Source organism: Drosophila arizonae, chromosome 4 (genome assembly GCF_054131065.1).
Source record: "Drosophila arizonae isolate 15081-1271.41 chromosome 4, UAZ_ARI_1.0, whole genome shotgun sequence".
Taxonomy (NCBI): Eukaryota; Metazoa; Arthropoda; class Insecta; order Diptera; family Drosophilidae; genus Drosophila; species Drosophila arizonae.
The window spans coordinates 17085022-17109241 of record NC_142924.1 but is presented as its reverse complement, the minus strand read 5'-3'; the positions used below and the strand labels follow the sequence as shown (position 1 = coordinate 17109241).

Below are 24220 nucleotides of genomic sequence, written 5' to 3'. Positions count from 1 at the left end.
TGTTTAAATTCTGCAATTTATTCTTATAGCTTATTAGTTGTCTATAAATAAGCTATAAGAATAAATTGCTGAGTTTGAACACCAATTCACTACATTTATTTATTATATCTGAGCACAAATTATTTGAATTTAATTATTTATTTTGCATGTGAAATATTTACATATAAGTAGAAAATCAATAAATTCAACTAATTTATGTTTAGATTAAGTAGACTATAAATAAGCTGCAAATTAATATTTCATTTAAATAAAAGAAATATAAATTAATTATTAATTAGGTTGCTTCTAAGGTAGCGAATCTATAAATATTTCATTATATTATAAATATATGAATTCTCTCCAATCTCCTCATTCACTTTGCTCAGGTGCTCAGCCGACCTAGTGTATGCTTGGCAATCGCGACATTTAATACACATTTTGCATTTGAAATGGGCTTCAGTTATAGCCGCATTCGTTCAGCTGTCAGTTGTCGTTGTTGCATGCCACACATGCAGCTTTCGGTCTGCTTCTATCTAATTTGATATGCAAACATTTAATTGGAATATACAAAATACATGGCCAACAATGGCAGCATTCGCTCATTCACTCATTCACCCATTCACCCATTCACTCATTCATGCCATTGGCCGCTTACAGCAAGTGCGATAATGTCGAGTGTTGCAAGTCGCATTGCAATTTGCCAAATTGAAATTTGTCATACGAAGGCGACACGCTCCACTCGATCCACAAAATGCTAATGCTTATTTAATGTGCCCTGCATGCACACGGACGGCATAGCATTTTGGGTATTTCAATAGAAATCCACTAGCTCTCACTCTCTCTCTCAGTCTCTCTCTCTTTTTCTCTCCAACTAGGGCTTTCACTTACCGCTTGACTAGGGCTTTGTGCTGATTCTCTTGGCTGACGGCAATCATGGCATGCTTGCTGGTTGGCACTTCTTTCTGGCGTATTGTCCAATAGCAGGTAACATTCCTTGGATACATACCAGGATAATTTGGACTTTGCAGGCGACACTTGTTACGATAGCATTCATCGAATTGCCTCGTACAATAGGTGCCGGGTGTGACACGTCCCAATTCCAATGGCTTATCGGGCAGGCCATACCTGTAATGTAGAGTCCACATACCATTAGTACAAACGTATATATATAGACTGTGTGTGTTTGTGTGTGTGTGCATTCCAGGTGTCGTTGAGTATGCAAGTTTAGCATTTAATTTAGTTTAGCTGCCTCCATTCAGGCACTATATTTGTTTGGTATTTTGGCTGCATGTCCGCCCGCCTCCTACCCCGCCCGCCTTGCCTGTCCTGCCTGCAATTTGCATAAAATACATCCTGGCATTTTAAGTTGAAAATCCTCATTTGGCCCAGTGTTTTGGCTATTGTTTGGTTTGCTAATGGTCCGTACGGCCGGACATACATATCCCCCTACTCCCCCTTGCGCCCCTCCCACACATTCAATGCAATTCTCGACTGCAGTCAGCAGCAGCCCCAACCTCGCTCGTAAATATTATTTTTCCGTGTAAATTGTATGAAATTTGTTGAGGCGTAAAAATACATTTCAATTTATAGCACTATTGCCGTATCCGGCACAACAGCAGCCAACTGCCAGCCGGCAACTGCCAACTGCCAGCTGGCAGGAGGCAGGAGGCAGGAGGCAGCTGGCAGGAGGCAGGAGGCAGGAGGCAGGAGCAGGCAAAAGAGTCACAAACAATGAACGCGACACCTATACGAAAATTTGACACACGTCTGAGCACAAATGGATTGCAGCATGAATCGTATATGGCATGCCACGTAGGAGCTCCAGTTGGAGTGGGAGTTGGAGCTGGAGCTGGAGCTGCTCATGTTTTATGCAGCATTTCAACAAAAGTGGCATTGTTCGAGCAACTACAAGGATTTAGCGACGACTCCGGCTCCGGCCGTGCCAAACGAGTGCGTTAAAACAAAGGCCAATCCTGTCAGCCATCACAGCTCGCCGTTGACATTAAGTCCACACTCCCCGCAGCTCTCCCTGCTCCTTTCAAGGTTGCCCCAAATGATAAATTACAGTAACTGGACTCGCTGCAATACAAAACTTATATATTCTATAAACTTCTACGAATTTCTTGATTACATTTCGACAGAATTCTATTTCGGGCAGGCCAAAGAATGTCAATGCCAGAGTTTAGTTAGCCCCAAACTTCAGTTCTTATTAAAGTAGAAGCTGATGAAGAGATTCTTTGATAGAAATTAGGGCCATAATAATGTTAGATATTTGCCTGTAATTTAAGCTAAATTAAATTAAAGGAAATAATATATATGCATAAAAAAAATAAATGGACTTATTCGGTCTCAGCATGGAAAATAAAATATAAATTTTCTATGAATTTTAAGATTCACAATTGCTAAAAATTTAAGTAATGCAAAATATTAAATTAAATTAAAAATCACATTTATTGATATTTAATCTATCCTAGCATTACTACGGTATAAGCCTCAGAATAATGGCAGAATTTAACCGGCCTCAGCGAAAGGACCAAAGCTTCATAGAAATTTTATAAATGTATTAATTTCATCGATTTTTGTTTAATAAATGAATCTTTAATTAGGAAGAATTAACATCAACTTATTTTTTAAATGAATAAGAAATAATTATAAGATTTTTCCCCAGATGCTCATATTTTATTTCCTGCACAGAAATTTTCCTTTTTTTTATGAAAATAAAAAATGAACTTTTGATATGTGTATATAATTAATAATATATAAATTATTATAATTTTTTTTTTTTTTTTTTTTAATTTTTTCTATATAGATTCATGAAGAAATTTATTAAATTTTTACTCTCAGCTCTATATGAATTACACTCTGTTTATTATTAGGCGGCAGGTGAGTCATAACTTCATTTTATTTATTTAGAGGTAAGATAAAATATGAAATTTTTATTTATTTATTTATTTATTTTTTTTTTTTTGTCGCTGCTCAGACAATTCTATACTACCTAAAATTTTTTAAAATCCCATTCCACTTTCCTATTCTTAAACAATTGCATATCAGTCAATAGTTTTCTATTATTATTTTTTTTTCTTCTGTTGTCCACTTACCTGACAACTGCATCGGATTGGCTTATAAATTTATATCTGATGCTGAACTCAAAGGGTTTCTCATCTCGTAAATTGCGTGGCGGATGAAATACCTGCAAAGGGAAGAGGAAGAAAACGTAGATGTCTTATAAAAGCAGCAAGACTTGCAATGCCAATGAGAGCGCAGGCCAGAATGAGCTGGAAATTGAGTGCTCAAAATAAAAGTATATATATACAGTATATAGTATACATATATATCGGTCGCATGCATTGAAAATGCTGGCAAATGCGACAGGAAATGTTGCGCCGTCAATTGTGTGTGAGAACACAAAGGGACATCGATCCGGCAGGGCCAACGCTGGGCCAAATTGAAATATTTATTTGCCGAAAACTGAGCGACAGCTGCCAAGACAAAGAACAGTTTCACTTTGGCTCAAGTTGAATGATCTCTGATTGAGCTCGGCCAAGGGTCGCTGTAGCAAAAAAAAAAAAATAAAAAAAATAAAGAAGAAAAAAGAAAAAAAAAAAAAAAAACAGATAAAAATATAAGGAGGAAGCAAGAATAAAAAGAGGCAGAGAAAACTGTCATTTGCACACGCAGTTTCCCTTTAATTATGCAATCTGCAATCTGCGCCTTCGACCACGTCAACTCATCGTCACTTGAAGCAATTTGTTGCAGCAGCAGCAGCAGCAGGAGCAGCAGCAGGAGTAGAGTCCTGGGCCGGGCCCATTCGAGCAATCCGATTGGAGCATGAATTTTTATTAATTTTCATAATTTATGCGCTGGCGCTTTCAACAAGCGGGCAGGCTGTCCGCTGTCCGTTGCCGTTGTCCATTTGCTTTTATGGCCGCACGTTTATTTAAATATTAATCAAAAAGTGGCAATGGCTGCTCAAGTAAACATTACGCATACGCCACGTTAACGCAAAAGTTGATCAATTTAAAATTACAAAAACACAAAAAAGAAAATGAAGAGCAAAGAAAATTAAGTAACAACAAGAACTATTCACTGTACGCTCTCAATGGCTTCCATCGATATTTTCAATTAGTTTCGTCAGCGTTTTCATAGCTCGTGTCATCTTTTGAAATATCTGCAATATTATGGATGTCACACCCAGCCGCAGCCGCAGGTAAACAGCGGCAATATTAACTGTATGTTTGGCCGTCCTGTACTCACCTTTACTGATGCTGTCACCGTGGATGTTTCGCTGAAATATAATTGCGGCCCGGTGGCCTTGCCGCACCAGGAGCCGCCCGTGAATGGACGCCCCAGTTCGCTGAGCTGCCAAGTAAATAAATAAAATTTAATTAATTAAAAATCAAGTTTATTTCGCACACAGAATGTTGTGAAGGCAATTTCGCTCTTCTTTAATTTTATATATACATGTGTGTGTGTATGTGTGACACATGTGGGTTAAGTTTCAGCAGAAGATTTTTAAAGCTCGATCGATAGGCTCATGCATGCATCAATATATGCATTTAAATTTATACAAATGTTTGTCGAGCAAGTGAAAAATAAATAAAGATGCGGAAGCAGCAACTGGCCCTACGAACTACCGATCCATCGGCCCTGGCCCCGCCCAGAGTGCGCCCAGTTCCGCTCGGGCATCTGGCATGGGTAATGGATTATGACTGTTGTATAAATTTTTATTTGTTGGCGCCATTTGCCGCTTGCTGCGCTCAATATTTGATTGTTTTCCTTTTCACAATTGCCACTGCCACTGCCACTGCCGCAGTCGCTGCAACTGCCACTGCAGCTGGCAGCTAGAAAAATGAATGCTGCAAAAAAGTGTAGCATACATTTGTGGGACAAGCGCCAATTTCAGCTTACGCTAAAAACTGCTGGCACTTGCCGAAGGTGCAGCAAACCGAAACAACAACAGCAATAACTGTTAACTCGATTGCTGGATTGCCTATATATTTCCAATAAAGAATGGAATGAGTGATGCAGCAAAGGCTCGGAACTGGGCTGCGTCGAAGCGGGATACTTTATGTATTTAAATACGAGCTTGAACGAGAATTTAAATTAAATTGCTTAAATTATGATATATTTATTTTAACCGATGCTTCATTTAATTAGTTTAATATCTTTTTGTAGAACATGAAAGGCGGCCAATGCAGAATGAAGAGTGGGAAGAGTAGGAGTAGAGGAGAATGAAAGAGTTCTAGACTTTCAGTTGCACATGTTTATTCACCTCTGAACTTTTTCAAGAGGATATTTAATAGATTGAATAGATTCGCTTTAGAAAGTTAAGGCATCTGAGTCTACTATGCAGATCAGCGACCTGTAAGGATAGAAATGTAATTTCTCGTGGTCTCAGGCTCAAGTGAGGCAACATTTAAAGAAAGCTGCTGAGCTTGGCAGACAACTTTAATTTGAATCGTTAATGAGGGAGAAATAAACGCATTAACTATTTAATTAAAAAGTCATATGTATTTATATTACTTCTTTTTATATATACAAATCTTGATGCCTTTAAAAATGGGAAATTAGTGTAGTAGAATATTGTTACATTGTATTTTCCATTTTATTTAAATTGTATTTTTCTTGTTATTTATTTTTAGGTCGTCACTTTATTTTACAAATATTTTTATTTGATTTATTCAATTTTATTTTTTATTGATTTACCATGACGTTTACGTCGGAAAAATAAAAAATATGTTGATGCAACTGGAAGATACTTGTGAATAGACATAGAAAGGCAGACAAATTGAATTTATAAGTAAATAAACAATAAATATTCTGCTCCCTACAATACATACATATCTACATTAGTTATTCTTGAGTGAGTAAATTCGTAGATAAATTGAACAGACAGTTGGCATATTTATTTTATTTTATTTTATTTTATTTAATTTTTAATTTAATTATTATTTTTTTATTATTTACTTGAATTTATTCTATTAATAAATTCATATATTCAGTTTATATATATAAATTTTTTTTTTAAATTTTTGCAATGTTTACTTGAATCTATTCTAATAATGATAATTAATAAATTCATATATCTAATTTGTTTTATTGAAATTTTTATACTTTTTTTTTTTAATCTTGTATTTTATTCTTATAATTATTATAATTTTTTTATAATTTATTTGTAAGTATTCAATGAATTATTTTATTTTAATTTAATTAATTGTATTTATTTTGCTTAAATTGTCATACGATTTTTTATTTATTTTTTAATTTCCACCTTTTAATAGAATAAATTGATTTATTTAATTTACTATATATAATATACTATAATGAATCGTAAATTAGTAGAAACTAATCTATATCTATAACTATATCAATTACACAAGCCGAAGGCCCCTGCTGCCAGCTGCCAGTGCTTAACGCATAGTCAGATTTATTTTTATATTAATTCGAACTTGTTAATAAATAAATAAATAAAATATCAATTACAAGCCCTATTCACGTATTGCTACCATTTTAGGCAAACTGATGTCAATTTGCATGATTTAATCTTAATATTCCATTCAAAAAGTCTTTAGCAGAGTGTTTTCCATATAAATAATTCCACAAAGTGCTCTGCATGCATTTGTGCTCTCTTTCGCTCTACCTAGAGCCTATTAGCACACAGCCTATGAAGTTTTAACGAATCTACCCCATATGGAGCACAGTGTGTGGGTATTCCTGAGAAAAATTGCCCACGCTGGCAATTGACATTCATTCATGGGTTGAGCTGTAATGTCGCTAATAGCAACCAAGAACGGTCAACCACATCGTCAACGGTGTACGTAGGGGAAACCAACTGCAATTCCTTTTTTTTATGTTCCAGATTTGCCTGTGATCCATTCGTTCAATAACAGCCAGCAGGCAGTGTACAGTGGGCAGTGGACCGTGAGCGGGGGCTGTGGGGCTGTGGGGGGTTGGCTGACGGTTCATTAGCACAGTGGGGCTATTGCTTCTCGATTGGCAATGATTATGAATGGGGCTGGGGTTCCAATTGATTAAGTTTTTAGTTAATGGGTTATTTGACCGGGCAGGTCGTTCATGTCGTGCTCGTTGTCGTTCCACAGCAGTGCAGCTGGTCATGTGCTGCGGTTGCTGCTCCAACGTTCGCTCGCTCCGGTCCCCCAAAGCTCAAACAACAATTTTTGCTGTAATTGCAAGTCGCCAGAGCTCTGGCCAATATTTGTAGCTGGTTAGAGTTGCAATTCACTGCTGTCATATGAAATGGCCTCGAATAGAAGCAGCAGGAGGAGCTGGAGAAGCGGGAGGAGCAGCAGGAGCAGCAGGAGAAGCAGCAGGCAACGGCCAACAGGCCTGACTGCCTGGCATAATGGTAATTTTCTGATTTCGATTTTGTGTAAATTCATTGCAAACTCTCTCTATCTCTATCACTCTCCCTCTCTCTCACTCACTCTCTCTTTCCATCTCTGTCTCTCTTTTGCTATCTGTTTTTGTTGGTTTGGCCCCTTGCCGTTGGCAGGACTCTATTCTGTGCATCGCCATCATCATCATCATCATTATCAGCATCATTAGCATCAGCATTATTATCAACAACATCGTCGTGTCCATTGTGTGCAGCGGAGCGTTATTAGCATCGACTTCATAACGAATTATTGGAATTAAATTTCTCTGCTATCTCTCCTGCTGCTGTTTTTGTTGGCTCTTGTGGCGTTTTGTTTGATTAGGTGTTGGTTTTAAATTGATTGAATTATTATTGCGGTCAGTTGGTGCAGGCGGCAGCATGCATAAATCTAGCAGCCCTGCTTGGCTTTAAAATTGGAGGTAAATGTCGGCGTCTTTAAGCTGGCTCTGGCATAAGCTTTTAGGTAAATCAAAGTGAATTCTGTAATCGCTGTGGATTGCTGTTGCTATTGTAAACGCATGCTTAGCTGATTAAACTTGGCTCCGATTCAGATGGTTTCAGTCAACACGATGCAGCCAGCCATTCCATTCCGTTGTGCTGGCTCCGTCTCCGCATCATTTAAACAATAGCCGATAAAAAGTTTTATCCGCACTGTCGTCGTCGCTTCATAATCTGCCAACAATAAACAAAAGCCGCTAGCAGACAGTGGATGGGGGCAGAGCGAGAGCGAGAGCGAGAGCGAGAGAGTGGGAGTGTGAGTGTCAGAGGGAGAAGGAGCCAGTGCAATGGCTGGCCGTAACTATTCTTCTTCTACGCTTAATTGTGCAACAATTTAAGCGCATAATGACATATTTCGCTTCACTGTTTACAGTCAACCAGCCCGATGTCTCCCCCGCTCCAGGCTTGGCCAACTGTCTGCATTTCTGTTTGATTTACTGTAATTTAAAACATTTTTTTATTTTTTTATTTGGCTGCTATTAAAAAATCATTAAATGTAAATTATGGACCAAGGCGAAGCTTTTAATTTGCAATTCAATGCGAGCCTGAATAAATAAATAAATATATTAAGAAGAACAAAATGAGCGATTATATGCACTTGACTTCCAGATGCTCTATGAGTTGTACCTATGCTCCATACGAAAGTGAAATGAGCATACTGGGTTTCTTCAGTCTGTCTGTATGAAAGAAAACTACATCGTATGTATTAAAATATTCGACTAAGCGTAGTTTAAATAAAATACCCAACATTAATTACAAGCCGTTCTGATGCTTCAATTAAATATGTATTTGGTTAATTCTTTCCGTTTCTATTTTTCTTCTCCACAGTTCGCCAATATCTGTTGATCGTTTCTCGCTGTCTGTATATACATAAGTGCCTTTCACTCACACTCTAGGAACAAACTCTGAGAGCGCACACTCGATCGGCCAGCAACCGTTTCATTTTTACTTTGTTGCGCTCTGGCTGTCTTCTGACCGTTTCGTTTCGTTTCGTTTCGTTGCAAAACGTCAGTCGTGTATGTATTAGTATGTGTGCGAGTGTTGTCTTCGCTAGCGTTAGTAAATTTGAGAGAGTGCATGTGTGTATGTGAATGTGTTTGTGCTTTGCCGTTTGGGGTCAGCTCACTTTGACTTTCTTTGACTCTCATTGCACGAACGTCGCGTCTCTCACTAAACGATGTTCGTTTATTGAGCGTCTCACGAATAGTTCAACTCAAGCTGCTCAGTTGTCCGCCACTGTTAAAAGACACTATGACTCAATCGTGGTTGTCAGCTGCTTAGAGCGTGAGCGAGATGGCACTATTGAGTGAGCTAACATTAAAGAGTGAGCATTATTTCGGCTGATCTCGCAAAGAGAACTTAAATAATAAAGCGCTCAATTGTTTTGTTGCCTACTGGTAATTTTATTAATATTTCCTAAGTATTAAATATGGGATTATATAGATACTTAATTTAAAATTTAATATTAATCTGGTCTCGCGAGTCACGAACGAGTATTCTGCAGTCGTTGGCGCCCGACTGTAAAGTTCTTATTCGCTCTGCTTTTGCCTTGCTTTGCCTTGCCTATTCCCGCCATGAAATGGAATATTACTCAATGGCCCACATCCGATTTAACTCATGCCTCTTACAGAGCATAAGACACAGAAAAACTTGCTAACCTTTTCTCTCTTTTTTTTGCCTTTTCTTTTCGCTTTGGCTATGACTCGTAAATTTACGACACAAACAAATGCCGCCAAAGGGCAGAGCACGGCAGAGCAGTAAAGGAGCAGCAGTGGAGAGCATGTCCAAGAAGTTTGCTAACTTGAATTATGAGCTTGTCTATGGCACACACACACACGCACTACTTGCATGGCCGTATATATACATACATATACATATTTATAGATAGAAGAGCTTAAACTGCCATTGACAAACTGGGGCTGTTGTTCTTCTCTTGGCCGAGTAGCAGAACGAACCATGAAGACTAAGCGGATGTTATGATTGTCAAATATTGAGTCATTTACTCAAGCTGCCCTGACCAGGCCAAAGGATAACGTGGGTTGGCCAGCTAGCTAGTTGTTGCTGTTGTTGTTGTTTTTGTTGTTGTTGATTTAGGTTAATACGTTTATGCATAAACTTTGTTATTTATGATTAACAATATTAGCAAATAAACAATGCAAATGGCGTTGCTAGCCCCCCAGTCGCTGGTCAAGTTTAAAGCACAAAGTGCTGTTGAATTATTCAGGCAGATCCGGAGCGAGCGAGAGAAAAGGTCACACCCTGAACTTTCAGCCTCCTGCAATATGTATGAGGCGAACTGTCTAACTAAATTGAATAACTGATTAAACTCTTACTTTTGGGCCCCACCCATACACACACACCCATATAAGTATATATACATATATATTACAGAAATCACATAGGTAGATTGGAATAAATATGAGATGGTCAAGAATTTATGTTGCCGGGCCATGACACGAATAATTTATAAGGCTCGACCGGTTCGGCTGGCGTGCAGAACAGAAAAAAACACACTGAAACTGCAAAATAACTGCGAATAAAAACTGAAACCACGTCAGCAGTTAAAAATGTTTGCCTTAAATAAATAAAAACAGGCGCCGCAGCGCGCCAGCTACGATAAAGCTCCGGCCGCGAATCCGCCGGACGGGCTGAAGCGCCCAGAATGACAACACAAACCTGCGGTTAGTTACGAGTTTATAAAACTGCAACAAGGCTCGCACCAAAAAAAAAAAAAAAATGAAAAAAATCGCAAATATTTAACTGCATTTTAAAAACCCACAAAAAAAAGATAAAATGGAAAATCAAGAGGAAGAGATGATGAAAAAACGCGGCCAGTTTCCATCATTCCTCAAATCCGCCGCACAACCAGTTCTATTCTAGCCGCAGTTTTTCGTACATACATATGTCAAGTGCCAAATGAAACCTCAACAGACGAGCTGACCGAGTGGCGAGGGACAGGCGGACACAGCTGCCAGACCAGGCCAGGCCAGGCCAGGCCGATCTGGATGAGCTGGATGGAGCTGGACAGCACCACAAAATGTCAGCGCACGCCCCACGCTTGTTCACAATTTATTGTCAGAAAGTGAGGGGCGTGGCATGGCAGGGGGACAGCACAAAACTGCAGCATCAGTCGCCAGCGCTAAACTAATAAAGGACCACGGAGCAGCCAGTGGGAGCAGCGAGTCCAGAGAGGAGAGGAGCAGAGTTCACTTTCAATTGGACAGCAAAACTGCGAGCAATAGGAAACATACAATACACATGTTAGCATGTTGGCGGAGTCCAAAAGTGAAAGAGGGTGAGAGCGGGAGGGTGAGCAAAGCACAGAGACGGAACTATAAGAGATAATGTCAGCTGAGCAAAAGGGAAATCCTTATGCACTTATCTCAACAGACAGCAAAGACAGAAATAGCAGCTGCAATCCGAAAATCTTGGAGAGACTTTAATGAAAGCTAAAGGGAAAACTTTGGGCTAAGTATTATTGCAAATATTTAAATTGAAATAAATAAATAAATTATAAAATTGGATTGCAATGGAAAATGTTTAATTATAATCTTGAAATATATTAAATAATTAAACTAGATATTTTAGCCATTGTGATATGGAAAATCTTAATGAATGAGAGTAGAATACATTATACCAAAGAGATAGCAGAGATAAATATTTGTCTTTTAGTATGGGTGTTCAAGCTCTGAAAGACTTCTTCAGGGCGCAGTATTCATATCTAAGTGTGTGCTTCATATGCCCAAGAATCTATTAATTTCATTAAGCTATTTGCTCTTTAAAAGATGGTGTGCTAAAATATACTTTTATATTAAATTATTTCTTTTTTTTTTTAATTTTTTTATTTATTTTAATTTTTTTTTTTTTTTCATTTTTGTTGATAAGAATTAAATTTGGAATTAGAACAGAGAATTCAAAAACAATTTTCAGGCTTAGCAATGAACTCGCTAAGGAATCGTTGGAATCACTTATGCACATAAAAATACATATATAGATCACTATTCTTATATTCATATTAATATTCAAAAAAAAAAAAACATAAATAAATAAATAAATAAATAAAACATAAATAAATAAATAAATAAATTCACAATATTTGAACTATAGTTTGAAATGAGGTCTGTTTGTGGCTAAACTGAAAGTAAATTTTGATTTATTTATTTTTTATACAGTCGAATCCTGATAATTCGTTTGGGCAAGTTTTTTTTATTTTTTTTATTATTATTTTTTTTTTATTTATTTTATTTTTTTTATATTATTAACACAGCAATTTAAATTAATGAGAAGGATTTTTTTATTAGATTTATTGCGATTTTCGATTTAGCGGGGTACAAATTATCGAGACTCCACTGTATCATTAAATTTCTTTTATTTTATTTCATTCTCTACTTATTTATTTCATTTAATTATTTTCAATTATACTCCCAATTATATTTTCCACTTATTTATTTCAATGCAACATTTTCAATTATATTCTCATTTTATTTGCCGTATATTTATTTTCAATTCAATACATTCAATTATACATCCAATTTTATTTACCATTTATTTATTTTCATTTAAATATATTCAAGTATTATTTTCTATTTTCAATTATTTACGAATTGAGCTTTCGTCTTAGAATTGCACAGGGATGCATAATCACACCTGAAGCTATTACAGCAGAGCGGAGCTGTCCTTTGTGTGAACTCTTGGCCCAAAAGGGAAAAACACTTTGCCCTCTGCAATTCAACACTTTGGCCCTTTTTGCGATGGCTCCACTGGTTCGTGGCTGGCACCGCAGCCCGCAGCCCGCAGTCCGCAGTGCGCAGAACTTAAGCTTTGAAATTAATTCGAAAGGTAGATTAAGGCAACTAAAAGCGCATGCAAAGTGCACAGTCGAAGCTTTATATACATATATATGTATACATATACACATACATATACACGAACTATATTGAATGCTGACTACAGACCCATGCTCCAGTCCCAGTCGATGGTTATTTCGCTTTTAGTGCTGCAAAACTCCATTTAATGTAATGCAGCAGCATCAGATTATCAAAGTACACACACACACACACATATATATGTGTATCTACCGATTTTTGTTTGGTATACGAGTTTATGGCATACATACAACTGTACAAATGTATATTTGAACATATTGCACAAGTCAATTACAGGGATTTGGTACATTTTATTTGGCCAGTGCCCGTGCCGGGGCTTTAGTTTTATTTTAGCTATACGGAATGTCAAAGGCGGTGGATGGGCTGGGCTGGGATGTCTCGGCAAAGTAGCAATGTCAACAACGTGGAGCCGCAAAAGTTGTGATAAAAATATATGTATGTTAAATAGTTTGCTGTTCCTTCGCTTCGCTTTTATTCCTCTCCCTCTCTTCTTCTTCTTCTTCTTCTTTTTTTATTTTTTTTTGTGCCGAACAGCACTCAAACTTCAATCTGCGGACACAAGACGTCGGACATGAACACAGCAATGGTGTACAGCACACACACACACACGCACAGAGAGAGTGAGAGAGAGCGGGAGGAGCGAGTCGGACAGGCGCACAATTCAATTCAATTTGCCGGGCTAATGTGGCATTTGTCAACAGAGCCAACAGAAAATTACAGAATTACTCGGACATTGATTGAATCGAACGGAGCTGAGAATCAAGGCGAGGCGAGGCAGGGCGAGGCGACGGTCAAGCTGGAGGCGGACGTGGATATAGTACGACTCAGCTGCCATTACACCCTACCTACCAGCCTCCCTTCCCCCCACCCACGCTGTGTGCGCTTGGCTGGCATAAAATTATAGCTGAACGCAACGTTCAATAGCAACGGCAAATGGAGTGCAAGATGAACGTGGCTTACGTAATATTCAATTCAAATTTTAATAAATTAAATTTGCACTCACCTGCATGAAGCCCTCGGGACAGCCGGGCAGCTCGCCGGTCGGGCTCAGATTCGTTTCATAACCATCCACATCCGTATCGACCATGCCCTCATCGAAGCGGCCCACCGTAAAGCCATCAAATATGATCTGCAAATGGTTGGAGAAATATATTCATAAACATATACATACACAGATAAAAATGCAATCAATGTGTGTGTGCATAGACGACTGCAAGATGCTCTGCTCAAACTGTTGGAATACTTGAGAGACTTGACTCCAGCTGAGCAGGCTCAACGTTGTTTGCTCTGGCAGTGTATTGAAGTTATATATTTTATGTTAGTTTAGCTCTACACACGTTAAAGTTATGCAAATGAAATTCAATTGCGAAATGGCAACCTTAAGCATGCCCACGCCCACGCCCACGTCCACGCCCATGCCCATGCCACGCCCATGGCCTCTGTTTGCATATTAGATTGGCCATAAAAAAAGACAACACACAGCAGGCGCCAAAGAGCACACGCCGCAACTGAAGCGAAGGTCAGGACGGACTCCAGAGCAGCAGGCAGCGAAATTGAAGAAAAAGAGAGCGAGAGAGGGACAGAGAGGGAGAGAGAGACAGAGAAAATTAAGAGCGTTGCAGTCGAGCACTACCGACTGCAGAATACTCATTCACGATCAAAATGTCGACAGCTCAAAGCAATATGGATATTCATAATTAATAATAATTTTTATATAAAACTATAGAAAATGTTAAACTAAATTAAGTTGCTTCTAAAGGTGTCAAAAATGTTCTGGTAATTAAGAAATTGAAAAAAAAAAAAATAAATAAATAAAATAAAAATTAAATAGAAAGTAAAATAATGGATATATATATTTATATTTCATCCGCTTTGCTACGAGTCCAGGGCCTGAGCCATAAATTTTTATATCCTAAGCCCATTGAAAATGGAATTCAGACCATAATGTTTCGTGAGTATATTGACGATATGTATATACATATATACAGTAAAGTCCCGATAATTCGAAATAGTTTTATTTTATTTATTTATTTATTTATTTTTTATTTCGATTTACACAGAAATTCAAATTATTGAAAAATATCGAGAACGAATTTCTTTCAAGGGGATCGAATTTGTTTTTGGTTTATCGCGATTTTCGATTTGGCGGGGTACGAATTATCGTGACTCGACTGTATATATATAAATTATAAACACTGTTCTACGGACAGACAAACAGTTTGACAGACGAACAGAATAAGACGTTCATCGAACGAAACCAATATACTCATTTCACTTGCCTGAATGAGTATGAAAAGTGAAAACACAAATAAGTATAAGACGAGGGCTAAGCGCACGTCAAGTGTCTGTTGCTATATACATATAACACATATATGAACGCATACATACATATAAATATATATACATATGTATAAATTTTAATAAAATATGCAAATAAAGTTGCGTGTGCCTGGCATTTGGCAAATTGCAAACAAAACTTCGGAAAAGGGTTGAGCTCTGTGTGGCGCTCTCTTTATACATATTTTAGCACCTACCACATAAACAGTCACAAACAGCAAATATAACGAAACACGATTTTAATTTCGAATATTAGAGAAACGCAGCGCACGTACGACCTGCACACACACAGACAGAGCTCTGTACAGTGGCAACCGCAGCCTGGACAAGTTTTCAAGATGCCCGGGATACCTGGAGACCAATGGACATCATGGCTAGCTGGCTCTAACAGGACACACGGCAACAGTCTCTGGGCAGGTAAATTTATGTGTATCTTCTTTATGGAGTTTTGCATGTTAAATGAAACTTGTGGCAAAGTTGTTGCCACCTGCAACGCTTCTAAGTGGGCAATAGTCTTATTTCTGTGCACTTTACAGCTCCAGTTTTACAAGCTGCTAAAAGTTGAATGGCAACTGGGCGGGAGGAGCTGTTATTATTAGCTTTTTATGCAAATTGTCCTTAACTACGGAATAAGAGAGAGCTCTATGCACTGAGAATTTATTTCCATTTTCTTTTTTAAGAAATGCGAATTGATAGATGATGCTAATGCCAGTAAATGTACTGTTGACATTGTGGAATTACTTTCAAATTTTTATGTAAATACAACATTATTAGAAAATATACTGTTAAAGTAAGAGATAATACTTGAAATTGTCAGAATCGCATAGAGAGGCAGGAAATGTCAAGTATATGCAAAGTTGAGAAAGGAAATCAAAGAAAGACAATATAGAGAGTGTAAAAAAGAGAGAGAGAGAGAATTCTGGCGAGAAAGAGAGGGAGGGAATGAGAGACCGCGAAAGATAGACAGGATCTGAGAAAAAAAGAAAGGAAAAAGAAGGATAGCTAAGACAAGAAAGATAAGGGATAGACAGAGAAATAAAATAAGTGATGAGAAACCGTGAAAGGGAGAAAGAAAGAGAGAAAGAAAATAAGAGAGATGGAAAACGAAAGGTTATGATAGATTCAAAGAGGAAAGGAGAGATAAAGAAGAAAATAGAGACTGAGAAATAGTTTGAGAGAAAGCTAAAGCTGAAAACATAATAAAAAACACGTATTCAGCAAGAGACAGAGCGAGAGAGAGATATAAGTATTAAGGGAACGAACAAATTTAATTTTATAGTCAAGATTGGCAATGATAGAGACAAAAGGAAATGTAGAGAGAGAAAGCAACAAAGGGTAATGCTCGCTTTAATTATATAAAAACTCAATCGTTCGATAGTTAATAATTCTAATTATTAAGAGAAACCCAGCCCAAATAATCAAATATATAGTAAATATAATAAAAAATATATACATATATAATTTGTTCGCATGAAATATCAAATACAGGAAATAATTGAAACCCAGTCCGTCCGCTCCGTTCGCTGAGTAATCAACAACGAAATAATACCGAAAAAAATACAAAATACAAAATGCAAAATACTCCATCATTAATGGCATTAAGGAAAAAATACATTTGCGTATGAAAATTGCTTACAAAACAAACAAGTGAAAATCTCGTTGGCAATGCATAAACAAATATAAAGAGCACATTTAAAATATTGTAAAAAAAAAAAGAATAAAATAAATAAAGCGTAGAAAATATAGGGACACAAAATAAAATGCAAATGGAATATAAAAATATATATTTATATATATATATAATGCAGCTATGTGAATTTTTATATGGTAAAAATATCTGTTGATTTATGTGGCCGGTAAAATTCGCATGGCTTTTATTGCTAGCAATTTAATATTGCTGCATGCTAAAAATTTGAAATGCTGCGAAAAACGAGAGAAATGCGAGAAATGCCCGCAGCATTTACCGTAACTATATATGTATATATATCTATATATTTTTATGCATGTATGTATGTATCTATATGTATATTCCATTTAGCTAAAGCTTTAAGTCGTACATGAATCCATTGTGGGGTGTGAAAAGTGCGCTCAGCTTGTGGCGCAAATTACAGAGTGCAACACAGGATATTTGATTAAAGTATAAAAAATTGAAGTGCAAAAAAAAAAAAAATAATAATAATAAAAAAATGAAAAAAAAAAAGAATAACTGTCAGAAGTTTGGGGGCCAAGTTATTTCCATTAAAAATTAGCCGCGAGCAAAGTTGCAGCGATATGTACTTTGGCGGTAGGTCGGGTAGCTAGGGTAATTTAAACTTTTGCTCTCGCTGGGAGCACACTTACACACACACACACACACACACACACACACAAACACACACACACACACACAGACACAGACACAGACATATACACATGCACCGACAATCATCAATCAATATGTACAGCAGGACATGCTGACAGACAGGACGATTGCGTGGCTCAGGACGTTGTTGTTGTTGTTGTTGTTGCTGTTGCTGCTGTTGTCCCCTGCTCACTCCCTAAGCCAACGCGTAACATTATTATTTCAAGCCATTTCCCACGTAGACAAGCAGCAGCAGGAGGCAAGCAAAAAAATATATATATATATGCAGAAAGGGCTCGGGGGCGGGGCGGTACTGAGCAAAGCTAACTGGATAAAGTGAAAGCCAAGCACATGATTTATATGCATTGCCAGGCAGAATCTGCCACGTTTATCAGCGTGGTCTACAAATGCGGAAACACAAAATAAAAGTTATAACTTATGCATGACAGATTTGGTGCAAGGTGCAAAGCTGCCGTAGCAGCAGCAGCAGCAGCAGCAGCAGCAGGAGAAGCAGCAGCCGCAGCAGGAGCTACATTTTGCATACATCATTCCATAAAGTAGAAGGCGATGCCAATGCTCAGGATTTGGTACGACGTTGTCCTCAACCCAACTCAACTCGCCCTGTCTGTCCCATTTTGCAGGCTTGCCAACTGCTTGACTCGCCCCCTCATCCTCAGCGAGGGTCGCAGTTTTGGGCCACCCTAGCTTATCCTCGGCTGCTGCTAACTGCTCATTGCGCCGTTACGCAAATTGCATGGAAATCAATTATTTTCGAAATTGAAATTGACGTTTTTCTGACAGTTCGCCAAAAATGTTGTGAAGCGTGTCTAATTTTATTGTCAACGCTTATGGCTAGCCCCCGCTCTCCCCCCTTCTCTTCGCGCAGCAGAATCGTTTAAAGCCAAGACTTTGCTTAAAGCGTTAAAGTGCCCCCTGGCTCAACTATTTGCGAGCAAGCAGTGGGGGCGTTGCCTCTGCGCCACAGCTCAGACTAGAGTCATATACCCCTAATTGAGCACGCACATAAACCCGGAGTAACGAAAATGCCAGACATCCATCATGGCGTAAAAGAAACGGAACAGCTCATACGGACTCAAACAAAATCAGCAGAGAGACGAAACGTAAATACACTGAGATTCACACGAGATAGACTTAATGAGAGCATGTGAGTTATGGATACGACCATTTGTGAATATTATTATGCGAGTATTTCTATTTTATGTGCATCGAGGTCATAATTTGAAAATCGATTTTCATATAAAAGTGGACGAGAAAGAGAATGAGACTGAGGAATACAAAGGCTGTTACCTTTTTTTTTTTCAGAATAACATTTGATATTCTAATAATTTTTATTTCTGTTAAATTATCTATATATTAATATGATTATTATTTCTTTAATTATAATTGTTGTTTTTACTAATATTATATATTCTTATTAAATTATTGAATTGCCATTATTTTTTAACATCCCATAAATTTTTTAACATCTTCATTGTATATAATTTTTATTTATTTTTTTTTTATCTATTTATTTATTTTTTTTTTTTAATTTTCTATTTGTGTACAAAGCCTTGTAGTTTATTTTTGACCAGCCAATATATTATTCTTAATCGTTTTTCAGTATTATTATCATTTTTGTGAGTCCCATTTTGCGATTTGCATTTTAATTTCAATTTGAATATACTACTTCATTAACATTATTTTACAAAAATTAATTTTGCAAAATTATATTCGATTATTTATTTGTTCTTTTATTTAGTTCTTTGTAATTTCTAGTTTTATTTTGCCCAACAATTTTGATTAATAATTGTTTATAATTCTCAGTTTGGCTTTGGTATTATATCAACTGCTGAAAATTGCATTTAATAAATAAATTATATTTAATTGGATTTCTGTAGAAATCATACTCAAAATTTAAGTGAAAGTCTAATAAAAGCGGATTATTTGGAACATTTTTTTTATTTTATTTAATTTAATTGTTTTTCATTATATAGAAAGAGAATAGTTGCCAATTATGTGAATTTAATAAACCATTATTTTAATGTAGAAAGAGGATGTGAATTAATTCATTAATTTAATCAATATGTATTTTCGTATAGAAAGAGAATACTGATTAATTCTATGAATTTATTTATTATTTATTTCAAAATAACGTTTTTTATTAATCACCAAGGCCATCTAAGAAAGTGTATTAAGTCTTTAATTGACTATATAAATTTATATTTAAGCATTTGCAAGCTCTAGCCAAATGCTTGTTTATATATTAATGATATTTTATATCTATAAATTATATTTGTGTTATAGCTGCATATATAATTATATATACAGAAACTCAAGTATTTTCAATGTAACACGCACGGCTGCAAGTATCCTTATTCTAGGTAAGGGTATTCCTGCACATATTCGTGTTTATTTTTGCGACTGCAGTGTACCGAAATATTTCACGGTGTTGTGCTGAGCGAGTCAGAGTCGAGTCCACTTTCAGTTGCAATTGCAAGAGCAGCAGCTGTTGCTGGTGTGGGATGCGTGTGCACACACACACGCATTCATACACACACATATGTGTGCAGATACACATCTATATATCTTTATGTGTGTGTATAAAGCAGTTTTATGTCGCTGCTAATCTTTGGCCGACGGCATGCAGAAGCCAACAACAGCCAGACAAACAGCAGAGAGCCGAGTCGAGTCGCCCAGTCGAGTGGAGTCCACACACGCACCACCCAGCACCCAGCACCCAGCACCCACTCCCCCTCACTCGTACACATAGTTGTTGACTCACCTGGACTATGTCGCCTTGATCATGGCCGGACGCGGTGAATGTCAAGTGACACAGGAACGGCAATTTATTCCACTGTGGCGTTGGCACTTTTATGGCATAGGTGCGTCCAATATCACCATAGTATGTCCGATTGCAGACTGTGCGTGTTCGTGTTGGGATAAGAAAATGCACATAAATATGTATGTATACATGTATGTGTGTATATAAATATAAAGACAATGCTTTAGTGCATGTGACACTAACCGGAACAGTGCTTCGGCTCGTCACTGCCATCCGCACAATCGCTGCGTCCATCGCAGTATTTGTCCAGCGGCACGCAGATGTTGCCGCTGTTGCCGCTGCCCTTGCAGGAGAACTCCGAGACGCGACAGGCCAGACAGAGGCTCAGCGCGGCCAATAAGAGCAGCACCGGCAACAGCCAAGCCTGACTGGAGCTGGCACTTTGACTGGATCTGAGCATCTGCAAGGAGAAGAAGTGGGACGGCAATTAATAATAGGTAAATATTTAAATGGGAGTATTATTTATAATATTACTATTAAATTTTCTTGCTATTTATTTCTTTTTGTAATTTTTTGGAATTTAAGAATTCTGTATTGTTTAAATGATATATAAAACCTTTAATGTTTATTTTTTTTATTATTATTATTATTATATATTTTTTTTAATATAACTGTTTTATTATTTATCAATTTTAAATTATATATATGGGATACTTTTGTAATCATAATTTTGGTAAACAAAAAAAAAATATAATAATAAAATAAATAAATAAATAAATAAAAAAAATGAAGTAAAAAAATTAAATAAAATATAATATGCATTGGAAATTTATTTGTGATGTAGCGAATACGAAAACTATTGTCAATTAAATATTTTTTTATTTTATTTTCAATTTTACACGGGGAAAAAAATTGTCTTGAATTTATTTATTTTTTGTTTGTTTTTATATTTGAAATGTTTCTTATAACGCTATCATGAAAAGGGACGATACTTATTTTGAATTAGGAGGTTTGGAAGGAGAAATTTAATAAAAACTAGTATCTAAAATTTAAATAAATAAAGAAATATATAAATTTGGTATAGATTGTTGTTATACATACAAATTTACAAATTACCTGCGCAAATATTTTATATATCAAATATTTTAGATTTCAAATATTTTATACTATTTTAGAGAGCATATTTTAAATATAAATTAATGAATATATGTTCCTCTTTATAAGAATAAATTTATTTTAAGTGAAGGCTGTTTTATTTTAATTCACAATTCCAATACAAAAGTTGATTATGGATTTTTGCTGTATAGATATCAGAAAATTTCCCTAAAAGTCTCTCCAGCGTAGTTCTATTACTCAATTGCAGCTATGCCTTTATATATATATTTAAATATTTCGGACCATTTTCTTTTCATAATTACGATTTCCATTCAATTTCATGTACTCGCCACAGCCAGCACGTACTCGGGGTAAGTGAAAAGTTTCGACATAAAAGGCTCAACGGCCAAATATCGCCTTGCTGGGGAGCTACAAATTCTTGGAGGCTTTGTTGTTGTTGGCACTTGTTGTTGTTGTTGGTTATTGTTGTTTGTTGTCTGGCTAAAACCGTGCAGACATTTGAGCGTAACTACTTCAAGTTTTATGTTGCCGTCAACCCTTTTTTCTCACACACACACACACACACACACACACACACACATACACAAACACACATACACTTTATGGGGCACACGTGGATCTGGGCATATTGAAAACTCAGCATTGTTATGTGGAGAGCGGCATGAAGCGCTGCAAGTCCAGGTAAATGGCAGGTGCAAAAACTGTTATCGGTAGCCGGTTATCGTGGATGGGGCAAAAGTTCTTAAAGCGTACTTGATTGCTCAAATCCTTTGTGTATCCTTTTAAGCCTTTTGTTTTCCATTATGCGCCGGAAGTGTTGTAAACACTTCAAAAGGCAAGACAAAAAAAAAAAAATGAAAATAAAAGCACGAGAAGATGAAGAAGAACAAGAAAAAACGAATCAGCTACGGCCTGGAAACAATAACAGCAAAGCAACAACTTCTGCAGACTGGCAGCAGGAAGTCTCAAGCCAAGTCCCTCTGCCGCTGGCTCCGATTCTCCGCTCGACCCTCCATTCCCCCTCGTCCTGGACTGGACAACATGCCGAGACAGCGAGTCAACGGGATGCCGTCGCCCTGCCACTTGGCTGTATGTAAATTTGACGACAGTTTTAATAAAAATAAAAGCAGGCACGGAAATAAAGCATAATAATGCGTGATGACAAACCCAACTCAGCGAAAGGGGCGAGCGCGCACGCCCATTAAGCGGAAGGTGCGTGTCGAATGGGAAGCACTCATAACGCTTGGATTGCCCCACTTCGCCCAGTCGGCAGACAACGAAATGGGCTGGGCTTCCCTTGGCCTGTCAATATGCTTCCCGCATGAGTTATGTTATAATTGTATGTGTATGTGTATCTCTCTCTACTCTCTCACTCTCTCTCTCTCTCTTTCTCTCTATCTGTTGTCTGCTGGGGTATATTTTGCATAAGCAGGAGCTACGGGCTTGGAGCACTTTAAGTTACTAAGCCAATGCCTGGAGTGCCGTCCAGGGAATGCAACGCTGCATGGGAGTTGTCGTTGACAGGAAGCTGAAAGTGGCCAACGTGGAATGTCAGCGGAGGGTCGAGATGATTAGTTCGGGACACAAGAGAGTTTACAACAAAATATATTAAATAATATAACACAAAAAGGTTGCACGAGCTGCTGCTGAGGGAATTTGGACACACACATGGCTGAGACATGAAACCCAAAAGAGAATAAATAAAGCCAAAGTTGGCAACATAGAGTTGGCTGTCATAAGTTAGTGGATGCTCAAGCTGCCATTATCTTTCTCAAATGCTTTGCATATGCAGGTGGATAAACATAATTGACAGCATCCAGATTAATTTGTGAGCTCTTGATATCAGCACTCCCCTAACTCTCCTAACTGCCAGCAATAATCCGTGCTTCCGCTTCGGCTATTTCCAGCGACATTATCTCCGCCCAACTGCTCGAGCTTATGTCGCATGGCCGCTGTCCCATTAATGGGCAACTCTCAGAGAGAGAGAGAGAGAGAGAGAGAGAGAGGGAGATGAGGAGAGGGCTGCTGCTGTCAGTGGTGCCTTCATTGGTAATCCAATCAATGCACTCTCATGCCTCGACACAATCAAATTCTAGTTACCAAACTCGAGTCTTAGCCAGATATGCGTGGCACAATTAGAGAGCACGTAGAGCCAGAAAGGGAAGAAATGAAAAAAAAAAAGAAAAAAAGAAATATGCTTAGCCCAAGGACTCTACACACATGCTGAGGCCAGAGCCAGAACGAGAATCAGGACAATGACAATGACGAGCTACAGAGCAGAGCAGAGCAAACTGGCAAACTAGCTGAGTGGCAGGCAACAAGGCGGGCAGCGAGGCGGGCGGGCGGCATTTGCCACAATTGACAAAGAATTTATGCGATGCTTATAAAAGGCTTATAGGGTAAGTCCTTTCACCCAGACAGACACACACACACACACACACACACAACCACACATGGATGCTGGCAATGCGAACAGAAACGACAGAGAATTTCACTTTTTACTCGCTAGAGAAATGACGATGTTGGGGTAGCCAAAGTGACAACAGTAAATAAAGCTGGGCGAAGTCGGGCCAAGGCAAGTGGAAAAGGAAAACTGAAAAGTCGCGCGACTGCTCCCAGCGAAATTGCTGGAAAATGATGTTGCAAATGTGAACATTTGTATTTCTGTATATTTGGCTTTTCAGTCCCCTGCGCGCTGGCGAACGGGCAGGAAATGTATTATTAAAGAAAACAAAATACGCGATACAGAACATGACAAATAAATGACGCGTATTCTATATGCTAAAAAAAAAAAAAAATAATAACAAGGTCTTGTATATTTAATACATTTGATAACAGAAATAGTAGCAAACAAATATATGTGTATATGTAAATATATATATAGT

At 37.5% G+C, this 24220-nt stretch overlaps 1 protein-coding gene across 1 annotated transcript in view; it reads right to left on the bottom strand.

Moving 5' to 3' along the window:
- LOC149269296 (uncharacterized) overlaps positions 1–24220 on the bottom strand; it is a 94710-nt gene that overhangs the window by 48666 nt on the left and 21824 nt on the right. The window contains exons 2-7 of the mRNA XM_089468351.1: positions 20463–20679; positions 20220–20356; positions 13763–13888; positions 4234–4338; positions 3078–3169; positions 868–1104 (exon numbers count right to left, since the gene is read on the bottom strand). Of these exons, the coding sequence (XP_089324477.1) occupies positions 868–1104; positions 3078–3169; positions 4234–4338; positions 13763–13888; positions 20220–20356; positions 20463–20679 (914 nt within the window). The remainder of the gene's footprint in view (positions 1–867; positions 1105–3077; positions 3170–4233; positions 4339–13762; positions 13889–20219; positions 20357–20462; positions 20680–24220) is intronic.